We start from the raw sequence: 13,428 nt of genomic DNA, 5'->3' as shown, positions 1-13,428 counted from the left end.
CTATCGGAGCAAATTAATGAGGTCTTGCCTTGTCTTTGCGGTGATTTCAGTTCCAATTTTCACCTCCTTTCCATCATCTAGGCTCACTATTTCTAATGATTCCCTATGAGGTAGGATATGCTTATCCTCTTGTTCCACCATTCTTAACAAGTCCGGAGATGCATCATAATCTTCGTCATTTTCAAAGTCGTGGGATCCCTCTAAACACACTTCTTGCTCAAAAATAGGCTCCGCGTTTGAGGCAGCGTCACTCATGTCATTGATATCTGAAGACCTATGAGGGCATATCAAAGAATATACCAAGAATATATAAATTTATGAATATGTTTGTGCAAAAGAGTTACAAATGAAAGAATTATTTGTAAGACAATCAATCAAATGGAAAATATAAAAGGAAAAAAAGTGACTGATCGAGATGAACGTAGACACGTATTTCATTAAAATAATGATATTTAGGCCCAATGCCTATTTCACAAAAGATTTCATATCATTTCTAGGCCAACAAACAACAGGAATGTTTTGAGCATTACTCTGAATAAGCCCTAAAGACTACAGGGATTTCTTCAGCAGTCCAATTGTTTAGCTTGCTTCTAGGCTCATAAGGGCAGATCTCCAACAAGGCCCTCCTTTCCGTTGCTTCTATGGCGTTGGTATAAACATTTTCCAACATTCCTCCCATGCCGCTACCGGACACTCCACATTCAGAATGAATAAATCCTCCCGACACAAAAGATGTAGATATGTGGGGAAAGGTTAAAGGCTCACACTTAGCTTCATGTCCATTCAAACGCGCCCTTCTTTTCTCTTGTCTCTTCTCTACTTCTTTCTTCTTCTGCTTCATGTCTGGCTTGTACCCTAAACCAAATCTATCAAACTTTTCCTTCGGCATTGGTGCCTCAATCCTTCCCTGAAGATATTTTCCCAATCCTTTCCCGGGTAAGGCTCCTCTTCCTACCATCAATCGCAATCCCATCTCAGTGGTCCTGGATATTTTCGGTACTGGAATTCTATTTCCCTCCGCAATAAACATCGCGTTCACAAATTCTAACGACCGAAAAGAACATTCTAGTGCCTCATCGTTGATGTCCACATAAGGTGCATCGCTAGTCATCATTGCGATAATATCCTCCTCTGCATCTATTGTTACCAACCGATCCTCCGATACCAACTTCACCTTCTGATGTAATGATGAAGGTACTGCCCCTGCTGAGTGTATCCACGGTCTCCCCAATAGACAGTTGTAGGAAAGTTTAATATCCATTACCAAGAAATCCACCTCATAAGTGACTGGGCCAATCCTTAATGGTACCTCAATTCTCCCCATAACCTCCTTTTTTGTTCCATCAAATGCCCTTACTATGCTCTGGCATGCTTTCATGTGCGAACTGTCTATTGGTAATCGACTAAGAGTGGACAAAGGCAATACATTCAGTGCAGATCCATTATCAACCAAGGCCTCCGGGAGTGTGTACCCTTTGCATCGGACAGTAACATGCAGGGCTTTAGTAGAACATCTTCCTCCGGATGGTATTTCATCATCATTGAAGAAGATAAAATTGTCAGCACCAATATTGTTGATCAACCGATCCAGCTTGTTTACCGAAATATCGTCAGCCACATATGTTTCGTTTAGCACCTTTAAAAGTGCATTCCGATGTACTTCTGAGTTTAGGAGTAAAGCTAATATAGAAATGCGGGCTGGCTATTTGTGCAGTTGCTCCACAACACTGTATTCACTGTGTTTCAGAAACTTCAAAAACTCCTTTGCCTCCTCTTCTTTTATTGGTTCATTTACCAATGGCTCAACTTCTACTGCTTTCCCTTTCCTCTGTTCTTTCTTCCAATTCTCTTCCCTGGACGACTCTGCTTGAGCGTCATGTCTTTTTCCATTGCGCGTGTAAGAACCTATTTCCTGATTTCTTTCTGCTTCTTTTCCCAAAATGGTCACATTACACCCGTAATTCCACGGCACCATTTTGTTATCCCTATAAGAGAAATTTGATGGTTTCTGGATTACAATTTTCGGTGTTACCTGAGCCCTAACCTCATTACCCTTAGGGCGTGAGATAATGACCATAGGATGATTTATTTTTGGAGCCTTTGTTCCCAACTCTGTCGCGCATATGCTCCTCATTTCTTTCGCATCTTCATAAAACCTCATCTCCTTGTTATCCATCATGCTTTGAACCAAAGCCTTGAATCCTTCACATTCTTGGATTTCATGCCCTGTTTTATGGTGAAATTCACAATAATTTCCCATCTCATGCCCTTCCTCAGAATCTGAAATAACCAACCCTCTTTTTGCTATTTCTTTCCAGACCCGTTTCAATGGAGTTTTTACTTCAGCAATGTCAGTCTTGACTTCTTCTCCCGTACCTTCGCTAACCATATTCACCCCCTTATCTGCGTGATTAGGTAACGGATTCTTTGCGTTAGGTGAGTCGTCAAGTTTGACAACACCTAATTTGATAAGTCCTTCTACTACCTTCTTGAAGGCAGTACAATTTTCTATCAAGTGCCCAGAAATTCCCGCATGATAATCACATTGCGCGTTCGTATCATACCATTTTGGATACGGGGGTTGTAGAGGACTCAAGTAACGAGGAGCAACAACATGTGCATCGAATAAAGTCTGATACAACTCCTTGTATGACATCGGGATTGGCGTGAATTGGGGCTTTTCAGTAGTTTGCCTAGCTCCCAACTCTTGTCTTGATGATCCCTGTTGATTAGCAACCACTTTCTTTGGTTGATTCACGGTAATTGACCTACCATAAGCATTCACATTATTCACTTCATTTTCTCTTTTCCTCGGGGGTGCCCTCCTATTATTTTCTCCTCCATCTATTTTTCCATTTTTAATGGCATGCTCAATCATTTCACCATTCATGATTATATCCGAGAAATTTTTGGAAGCGCTTCCCAACATGTGAGTGATGAACGGGGCTTTCAAAGTATTAATAAAAAGCGTCGTCATCTCTTTTTCCAAAAGCGGTGGTTGCACCTGAACCGCCACCTCTCGCCACCTCTGCGCATATTGTCTGAAGCTTTCGTTCGATTTCTTCCCTAAATTTTGCAGAGTTATCCTGTCAGGCATCATTTCTGAGACATGATTGTATTGTCTCAGGAAAGCCTGTGCTAAATCCCTCCAAGTAGCAATTTTAGCTCGGCTCAGCTGATTGTACCATTTTGACGCCGCTCCCGTAAGACTTTCCTGAAAGCAATGTATTAATAATTGATCATTATTAATATACCCCGTCATTCTTCTACAAAACATAGTAATATGGGATCCTGGGCAACTAGTCCCGTTGTATTTCTCGAATTCCGGCATCTTAAATTTGTAAAGGAGCACCAAGTCCGGAACCAAGCTCAGATCCTTTGCATCTATTCCATGATAGATTTCGATGCTTTCTATTGCCCTAAACTTCTCTTCTATCCATTTCTATTTCTCCTCAAATTGTTTTGGAAATTCCTCCTTCGCCTTGTCCTTTTCAACCATCTCATCAAGATCTGGGACAGCAATATTATTCGGGCTATCACCGGGATTAAAGCCCGCTCCGGGTTGAAAATTTATTGGGATTGAAGCATCGCCTTGGAACTGCTGGGGCCTAACCGACACAGAGGGTCTCCGCGATGCACTCGATCAGATTATGCATGCGAGGCGTGAAACCTGGAGGATAAAGTGGTTCACCATTGTTTTCTTCTTCACTAACAATCACAGGACCTTTACCCTTATCTACTCCCTTCAATAATTGCGTCATCTTAGCCACCAGATCATTTTGGGACTCCTCCATCTTTTGCACCATGTCACGCTGAATCTTTTCTATTTGCTCTTTCATTTGCGCCTGCAACTGGTCTTGTATTTATTTTTGAAGTCGCTCTAGCTTCTCCAACCTTTGGTCCATAATTTTTGCCTTAGCTCGGGTGCCGTAACTTTGTTGGTTTTCCAGGTTAACTGAAATGATTTTATTCGATTAGGTTTTTTTTTTTTAATGGTCATTAATGCATATGATGTGATGCAATGCATGAAAAGAATGCAAAGAAAAAGAGGCACTGATTCTAATTTAACTTCATTAGAAAACTTTACTAGATAAAGAGTTTCTTTACATAAAATAGACTACATATATGGCTTTGCCCTTACACTCAAAGCCTTAACCTTTCTAAGAAGCTAAGCTAATTCTCGGCCCCTGTCCGACTCTGACTCATACTTCAAACTTAATAGATCAGCCTGAACCGCTAGAGTTTGCAGATGATCAGCTACTTCGCACACTTGAGCCACCGCCTCTCCCATAATATAATCTCTTTCTCTAATCTGCTCTTGAGACCGACGGAATTGTCTTTGCCACTGCTCATTATTTTCTTCCAGAAGCTCTATCCGGATTTCACTATTTTGCAATGCATTCTCTAGCCCTCCTATTTGTCCTTTTAATTCTTCAATTTTGTCTAAGCTCGCCCTTAATTCAACCGTAGCATTACGATTACGGTACTGGTGAAGCGATCTTTCTAGTTCAATTATCCGAACCTTCAACTTCGTCTTCTCGTCTTGGCAAACTAGTAGACTCTTTCCCAAGGCGACTTCTCGAGCCCAAGTATCCTGAAATTTCTTTTCCCATTGATTAGCTTTCGTCTTTTCCTCCTGAATTTCTTGTCGCCATTGTTCTGGCGTTTTACCCAAGCCAGCAGCTCTTACCGACCTACGCAACTTCTTGTAATCTGTCTTCAGGCTGTCCAAATCTTCTTCTGCTTTGTTCTTTCCTTTTCTCAATTTATCGGCCTCTAATCTTTGAATGTCCACATCCAGTCCTAACTGCATTTTTTCTTCCTCTAGTTGTTCTATTTTCTTCCCCAATTCTAAACTCCTTTTTTCAAATTCTTGTTTGATGATTTCTATCTCAGAAGGCAAAACTTGTAAGTGTTCCTCTAAAGATCGAAAGGTTTCGGATTTGACGCTTGAGATGTTGTCGTTGATCCTTTGATCACGCCACTGACTATACTCGGGGGTAATTGCCGGACCCACGGCTAAGATCTTCATTCGACGAGTCTGGTTCCAGGCATTAGATATTTCTCGAACCTTCTTCTTGTAATTGTCCTCCCTATAGGAAAAATCACAATAGGCCAACCCCTGCGTTGCTGGTATGAATTGTCGTGATCTATACTGTCTTGATACGAGTAGAGGAACATATCCGATAGCTCCCCATATCCCGAGCAGCGAAACCCAGTCAAAATCTCCACATCGGTACAATATCTCATCAGGAATTAACCAAGGAGCCCTCCATTCAATATCTTCATCCTGGAGATTCTGGAGTATCTCTATCCATTTTTCTTCTGAAATATCATCCCGTCTTGGCGTGGCCACCAATTCTCCTAGAGGGGAGTAGCTATCAGAGAATACCCGATAAGAGACCTTTTCGACTTTCCAGAAGTGGCTATGGAACCATGCCAATAAGAGCTGCGCGCATCCAATAAACCTTCCCTCCCCTGCTTTTCGACACGCATTCAAGGATCTAAAAGTTTCAGCGAGTATTACCGGAACCGGTGTAACCCCTTTACTAAGCCGATCAAACAAATCAGATACAGCCTCGTCTATGTGTCCTAAAGCTTTGGGGAAAACCACTAGTCCATAGATACCTAAAGCGAAGACATCGACCCTTTTCTTTAAGTCAGGATGTACAAGCACCAAATCTCGCAAACTTTTCCAAGGAACACATTTACTGTCGCCCATCTGTTGGATCCGGGCAGCGACCCACTGCTCGCTCATCCCAGTGATGTTCATTAATTTCTTTAACAACGGAGGGACACAAGCAGCTCTGGAATAAGCCTTGTCGACTTGAATCTTTGGGCACCGAAGCAAGGTCGTATACTCCTCCACAGTAGGCGTCAAATCTACTTTCCCAAAAGTGAAACAACTGTAGGCAGGATTCCAAAACTGAGCAAGGGCTCGGAATAAATACTTGTCCACTTTGACACTAAGCAGATAAGGTAGGTCACCGTAGTTACAATAGAACAGCTGCTTGGCCTCGACATCCCATTGATCCCAGACTTCTTTTATTTCTCGAAGGTCATTCTGGATTACACTGATACGGGTGAAATCCCACAATTCTGACACGTACCCTTCGGTAAGACTATCGCCTTTCTCTCGTTGTGTCGTTTCAGCCCATATTCGCACAGCCGCATTATCCTCTACTTTATCAAAAAACCCTTTTCCATGATAAGCTTTCTACCAAGAAACTGAACGTAAATCGACACCTCTTTTAGAATGAAGATGCCATGCAATCACAAACAAAGTAAATTAGCATTAAACACAGAATAAGATTTAAAATAAGCGACAATAAATACAACATTCATTTAGGTAAGCACTAAAATTTGGAGTAGCTCTACCTAGGTCAGTTCTTATGGCTCATTACATGTGTTTGGTTCTAAAGTAGGGTACCTGAACCAGCAGATTCCTCGATCCTCACCCATTATAGGCTCATACGAACCGAGTTCGATTCAGGGGGATACATTTCCCTATGGCCATGCGGAGATGAAAATCTCACGAAGACATAGGTACGGATATATCCCGAAAGCGATTCACTATCCCATGCGGAGGTGAAAACCTCACGAAGGCGTAGCTTCTCACTCCCACTTAAAAAGGTGTGACCAACGGTCATGCAATGCAATGCGGAAAGATACCAAAATTTAAACAAACAGAGCAATTATAAACCCCAATGATGATGATTATGATAAAGACAGATAAAATGCGATGAAAGGATCGTAATTTTAAACCGAATTTTTAATTTTTGACAAAAGACAAAAAGTAATCACCACGTGGCTTGACCCTCTCATCGGTGTCCCCAGTGGAGTCGCCAAGCTGTTGACACTATTTTTTTGATGGAAAACGGGGTCGACTTGGGTTTTGAAAAAAAGAAACGGGAGTCGCCACCAATCCTTTTTTGAGGTGTGATTGGGTCACCTTGAAAAATGTTGTTTTTAATAAATAATTTGATTTTATTAAAACAACGGTTTTGGTCCACGAAATTTAGAAAACGGGTTCGGGAGTCGGTTACGCTCGAGGAAGGATTAGCACCCTCGATACGCCCAAAATTGGTACCTAGTTGATTACTTAATGTCTTAATGTCGAAAATTTGAAAACTTTAAAGAAATTTAAAAATACGATCCTTGTATTAAATAAGTTGAAAATTTTGGAAAAACGGGCACGTTCTACGTTAATCGAGAAAGAAAGCATCATATCCAGTAAGTTAGGACACAATGTCTCGAATTTCCGATACGCGAATGAATGCCAAAATTTATTTATTTAAAAGATATTTTATTATCTCGGGTTTAGGAAATGGATCATGCCCAGTAAGTTAGGACACAATCTTTTCTTAATTCCCGAGATCATTTAAAACTTAAGTTTGAAAAGATTCGTATTTAGATTTATTGTGAAAATCGAAACCCAAAGAGTTAGGTACGATCTTCTCGAATCTAAATACTAAATGCCATTTTTAAAACAAATTTAGTTATATCGAGTGAAATAAAAACACAAAGTCGTAGTAACATGTGAAAGCAAATTACGTTGTTATGTATGGCAAAACTACGATAAATACCAAAAATGATACGAGTAATAGCAACAATATAAAATAAATAAAAGTCAAATCTATAACATACTAAAATAACCAAGTATATAAACGAATAAAGTTAAACATTCATTCAAAATAATAATGGAAATGAAATAAATAAATAAATAATAAAAACAAACAAAGAAAATATATAAAACTATAAAATATAAAACATATACATGAGTGTATATACATAAAATTATGAAAATATGAAAAATATATGCATGTATGTATTTTAAAATTATCATATAATATATAGGTAAGTTAAAATTTTAAAGTATAAAAATGTATGTATGCGTACGTAGGAATATGTATGTATATAAAACTATATGAAAATGTAAAACATACAAGTATGTGTATATATTTAGAAAAATATGTATATAGATATATAGATACAAATTATAAAATATAAAACAAATACAAAATAAGTATATACATATATACATATATATATGATAAAATTTGAAATTTTAAAGATATAAATAAACAAATAATAGCAATAATAATTAATGATAACAGTATAACATCAAATTTATTATTTAATAAGAAAACAAACAAAATACAAAAGGACTAAATTAAAACTTTAAACGAACTTGGGCTTAAATATGAAATAAACAAAAGGAATAATACAGACCAAAGTGAAACACGCTTAAAGCGTGAGGGACTTGGGAAATATTTCCCGTCTCAAACGCTGCGTTCAACCATGGGCGACAATTGGTCTAAGGACCAAATCGGAATAGAAGCAAAATCCACAGGCCGAAATATGAGAAAAAACAAAAGACCACATTGAAGCAAATTGCGAAAGCGGAGGGACCTATTGCATAAATAGCCCATTTCATGAAAACACGCGGATCCCCCTGGAGCGGGTCGGATCGCGCGCGGGTCATGGGGCTTAAACGGCGCCGTTTTGCAATGGTTATTAAAACCCAAATTTTTTTAAAAAAAATCATTTCTGTCACTGTTTTAAAAACAAAAAAACAGAACCCTTCCTTTTTTTTTTAAAACCTTTCCCCTCCTCCGGCCATGGTCACCACCGGCGAACGGCCGCGCCGCCGCAGGCGGTGGTCGGATCTAGGCAAAGATCAGCCTTTTAGACCCCACTTTAGATCTAGATCAGAGGCCCTATTCTCTTGATCGAAAAAGCCAAGAAAGGAGGGATCTTTCACTTCCTTTTCGGTCCGATTCCAACACCGAAAGTCTCCGGCGACGGCTTTCGAGACCGGTAAGTGCTTCCTTTCCCTTCTTTTTCCGTTTTGTTAAAAAAAAGTAGAAAACAAACAACAAAATAAAATAAAATAAACAAAAATGCAAGAACAGAAAAGGTAGAAAACAAACACAAAATAAATAAATAAATAAATAAACAAAATGCAAGAATGAGAAAAATTTGGAGTCAACCTTTTTGTTTTTGTTTTATTATTTGCTTCAGATTGATCTCGTTCAAAAAAATACAAGGGAAAATCCGCCTTTTATAGCCGATTTCCTTCTATTTTTATGCTATTTTTGTCTGTGTTTCTTTCTTTGCTTATGCGTACGCTTCTCAGAGATGATTGACGACGGACGTAGGCGGTGTGAGACAGCAGGTGGTGGCGGCGAAGACCAAAGGTCTGCGAGAGCGGCGCTTAGGGTTTCGATACTCAAACCCTAAGTTGACTTTTAGTTTTCGGGCTTGGGCATTGGTTTGAAATTTGAAGGGTATTGGGCTGTTTGGGTTTGGGCTATTCGGTTTTGCTAGTTGAATGGTAGATTAGTTTAATTATTTTGGGTTTGCCCGGGCCTGTAATGTTATTTGGGTATTGGGCTAGTGTTTAGGTGGGTAGTTGGGTTTTGGGTCTGCTGGAAATGGGCTGGGTAAAATTGGTCTGTACAACATCTATTCCTGATCTTTATCTTAATTAGTTGGGCTTTGAATTTTTTAGAAAATGTGCTTATGTGGATGTTTTATGATAAATTGAATTTTAATTTAATTTTTAGATTGAAATTAATCTGGTATGCACCTTCCTGCTCATATCTTCATGAACCTTATGCAAAATATTATCTGGTGGCTGACCATTGCAATGTAATCAAATTTCATCTTAATTTTTGAGGGCCAAACAAAGTTTCATCGTTTTAATTGAATATTTATTTTGAATTTTAGTAGTTAATTGAAAATTTTTAGGAGGGATGAATATTTAAATGTAACGTATGAGCTTTCAAGCTGCAAAAAATTTTAAAAACAATAAATTATTTATTTTTAAGTTAATTAATTATTAATTTAGTTGTTATATTAAAAGAGATAGCCCATTCTTTTCATAATTAATAGTTGGTCCAAGGTTTCAAATCATTTTATGTCCAAGTCAAGAGGCCGAAAATGTTCAAAACATTCCTAAATAGTCCAATTTTGGGCCTGAGTATAGAGTCAGAAGTGTAACTGTTGATCCACTTTCAATTCCAAAAGCCTATTTTCTTTAAGCTCATGAATTCTTTTTAAACAATCTCATGTTCGGATCATATAACATAATGTTTAGAGCTACCCATAAATGAGAAGATAAGACACTTCAGCGCGCTCAAACCCACATCTTCATGCATTGGCAACAATACTTATACCAATCGAGTTAAGACTCAATCAACTATTATATTAGTAAATTTTGTAAAAAATATTTTAAAAAGAGAAATATTCAATAATGAATATAAGCAAAGTGATAATGAACTTGTATTTTAATAGTATTGAACATGCTTTTAATCATTGAATTTATAATTTGTAACTATTTTACTTAAAAGATAGTATAAAAGTATGAAAAAAATAAAAATATTATGAATATATATTTCTAATTAGGAATTCGATTAAGAATTCAAGTGCTTATATTTCTAACATGTATTGCTTGGAAAGCCATATCTAAATATTTGCACTAGCCAAATTTTAAGTAAATTAGCAGCCAAGCAGTCAACTTAGTTTCATGTGTGTGTATATTTATATCCATTTGATTTTCATTTCTTTGTGAAGTTTGGCACAACCATGCATTACTGAGATAATAATGTAAGAAGGTGGAAAATGAATTAATGATGAACTTGTATACTTATAAAAGCACTATATGCTCATATTATAATCAAGACGATAGAATTTCCTTTAATTTACTACAATGCTATTTACTACACATTGAAATCGGCTGGGATCCTTGCATTAGATACTAACATCCGATAACATGGCCGAAGGTGAACCACAGACAAATGACAATCCCCAATTCTGAACTTCCGGACAGGGTATATTATCTACTTTAGAATTCCCTAACATCATTTCTACAAATTCCAGGCAATAAATATCATAAATTGCATCCTGCATGGTGCTTGATTCACCTATATGTCAAGTACCAGACAACTAACAAGTTCAGCAGAGCCGAAATCTCTGGCGGCAATAACCTTCCAGTTAACTGTTTCTGATTCGGTAAGTGAATCAGGAACTTGGTTTAAGGAACCATCCGAAAAATAAGTCGAGCTTGACAGCAAAGGACTGAACTTATGCTGTGGCTCAGCCTGGAGAACAGCAATGTCACGATTGGGATCTTTCGTGATGACGTGAAGCCTTCCATGAAATCCAGCAAGTAAAAACGGAGATTCCGAATTAGAAAAATCATTAATAGGGACATTTCCGATGACAACCTTCCAAGCATCATCGGTTCGGTCATACACCTTTATTTTACCCCGATCCAATGAGCCAGAAGCTTCACAAGCATATAATTGACCATCAAGCACAACACTCAACTTTGTACCTGCTTGCTTTGAAGGCCAGCCCTCTCCCATGCCACTTGGCATATCACCCCATGAATTTGTTTCAGGATCATAAATCTCACCCCCGGCATCAACGATGAAGGGCCATGAATATAAACTCTGAGCTACACATAACCTACCCATGTATGAAGTCATTCCAGTGGCAATAGGCTTCAACACGTCAGCCAAAAAGGCATTAGGTAACTCATGAGCTCTTGAGCATGGCATACTTGGGACTTGGGACCAAGTACTGGTGTGGGGATCGAAAACTTCAGCCGACTGAAGAGGTTCAATCCACCTCGGCCTTGACTTAACTCCTCCTACAACATATAACTTATCATTTAAAATGCTCGTCTTACAGTAGGCCCTATCTATTGACATGGGAGTCATTTCGCTCCAGGCATTTAGAATTGGATTGTACCGCCAGACATTATTCATGGTAGAAACTCTAGAGAATCCCCCTAGCACATAAAGACATCCATCGACAGTACCAATGCCACAACCACCAAATGGTGCATTATCCGACCCATCTTTCTGCCCAAGCCAGTTTTTTATAAATTCAGCAACTTTGATGCTAGGTCCCACCATGTTCCATAAACTCTTCCGGGATTCTCCTTCAAAACCGGCACTCGGAATTGATGGCAGCCTCTGCCATTTCCTTGACAAAGGGTCCAAACCATACCATAGAGGCTTTTCCTCGTCAAGTTTAGTTAACACATATAACCACTCCTCTGTCTTTCCTAGTTCTTTTCTCAAATTAAACAGTTGAGGGCTCATAACAGTCGCCTTCCACTTCTGTGACACCAACCTTAAATTGAAGTAGTGAATTCTAGGAAGTCGAGCAAGGATCTGCAATGACAGCTCATCAGGAAGACAAGGAATCAATCTTGAGTTATCTTCATTCAAGCATGAGGACTTATTTTTCTTGCACGTTCCACTTTGTAAGACCTCGTTGCAGTCATTTATCGAACTCCTAGGTGCAGCCAAGCTCAGAACAGTCCCCATGAATTTTAGCCTGCTTGCTGCAATGTTGATGATCGAAGAAAATGTTACAGATGAAAGAACCGAAGTAAAACTATAAGATGCAGTGCTCATTATTAGACCCAACAAATGCATCTTCAGGCCATTCTTTGACTTTCAGCTAGCACAAACTTAACATAAATCAAAAGGAAACACCCTTTACTCCTCTTTCTTCTCCAAAAAGCCAAGCCAAAATCTATGAAATTCGATTCAACTATTCCCCCAACCTCTCAAGTCTCAAACTCCAAAAGAAAGGAAGAAAATATAATTAAACTAACATAGCATTGGACTAAATAATTCATTTAAACCAATTTCCCTGCAATTGTGTTCAAAGATTAATCCCCATCCCCCCCCCCCCAAAAAAAAAAAATTACATAGAAAACACTGCAAAGAAGAAAGATACATAACACTTCTAACTAAATTTCCGATCAACCCACCAAATGATCATAAAACTTTCACTGTTAATTTTTCCCAAACTCAACCATTCTACTTCATCGTCATCAACAGATAATTAGTGAAAGAAACAGAAAATTTTTACAAAATAAAATCAAATGCAAGAAAAAAAACCATAATTCAGAAAATTAAAAGAATTGAAGGAGAAACTGCATGAATTTCAGGTGCATTTACTCGGATCTTTAACTGGAACAAAAAAATAAATAAATAAATAAAAAGGAAGGGTTGAGCGAAAAATTACCTAACACTCAGAAAATAGTAACATCCAAAATAGCAAGTGAAGCGATCTACCAAACCCAAAAGCGAATTTTGTTGGGACACAGTGTTTGCAACTGTAAATACTAAATTGCAGGCTGCTTGAAATACATATAAATAATAAACCGAATCAGCAAAATATAAATAACGTTTGTTTACAAACAATGCCATCGTGTCTCACAAAAATCAGGATTTTTTTTTCCTCATTTCTTTATTAGTCAACGTGTAAGTTACACGTGACATCTCATTAATGGTTGTTGTTAAAGTTGTGTTTTCACATTACGAGGTTCTTTTTGTTTAGGCCCATAAATCTTTATGGGCTCATTAGGCCCAGGATTAGTTTCATCCCTTTCATTTTCGG

General features: G+C 38.3%; 2 protein-coding genes across 2 annotated transcripts; both read right to left on the bottom strand.

The window, feature by feature from the left end:
- On the bottom strand, window positions 1–3,839 carry LOC128041902 (uncharacterized). Its single transcript, XM_052632655.1, has 5 exons — window positions 3,618–3,839; window positions 2,928–3,214; window positions 1,727–2,768; window positions 531–1,636; window positions 1–274 (listed from the first exon to the last, which is right to left on the bottom strand). Exons 1-5 carry the CDS (start codon window positions 3,837–3,839, stop codon window positions 1–3), a joined length of 2,931 nt encoding a protein of 976 aa, XP_052488615.1.
- A 6,773-nt stretch (window positions 3,840–10,612) lies between these two features.
- On the bottom strand, window positions 10,613–13,221 carry LOC105774076 (F-box/kelch-repeat protein At1g22040). The gene is made up of 2 exons (XM_012596414.2): window positions 13,054–13,221; window positions 10,613–12,361 (listed from the first exon to the last, which is right to left on the bottom strand). The coding sequence occupies exon 2, from the start codon at window positions 12,342–12,344 to the stop codon at window positions 10,929–10,931; it is 1,416 nt and encodes a 471-aa protein (XP_012451868.1). The 5' UTR covers window positions 12,345–12,361; window positions 13,054–13,221; the 3' UTR covers window positions 10,613–10,928.
- Window positions 13,222–13,428: the final 207 nt, after the last annotated feature.

Source organism: Gossypium raimondii, chromosome 6 (genome assembly GCF_025698545.1).
Source record: "Gossypium raimondii isolate GPD5lz chromosome 6, ASM2569854v1, whole genome shotgun sequence".
Lineage (NCBI taxonomy): Eukaryota > Viridiplantae > Streptophyta > Magnoliopsida > Malvales > Malvaceae > Gossypium > Gossypium raimondii.
This window is presented reverse-complemented; position numbering and strand designations above follow the sequence as displayed.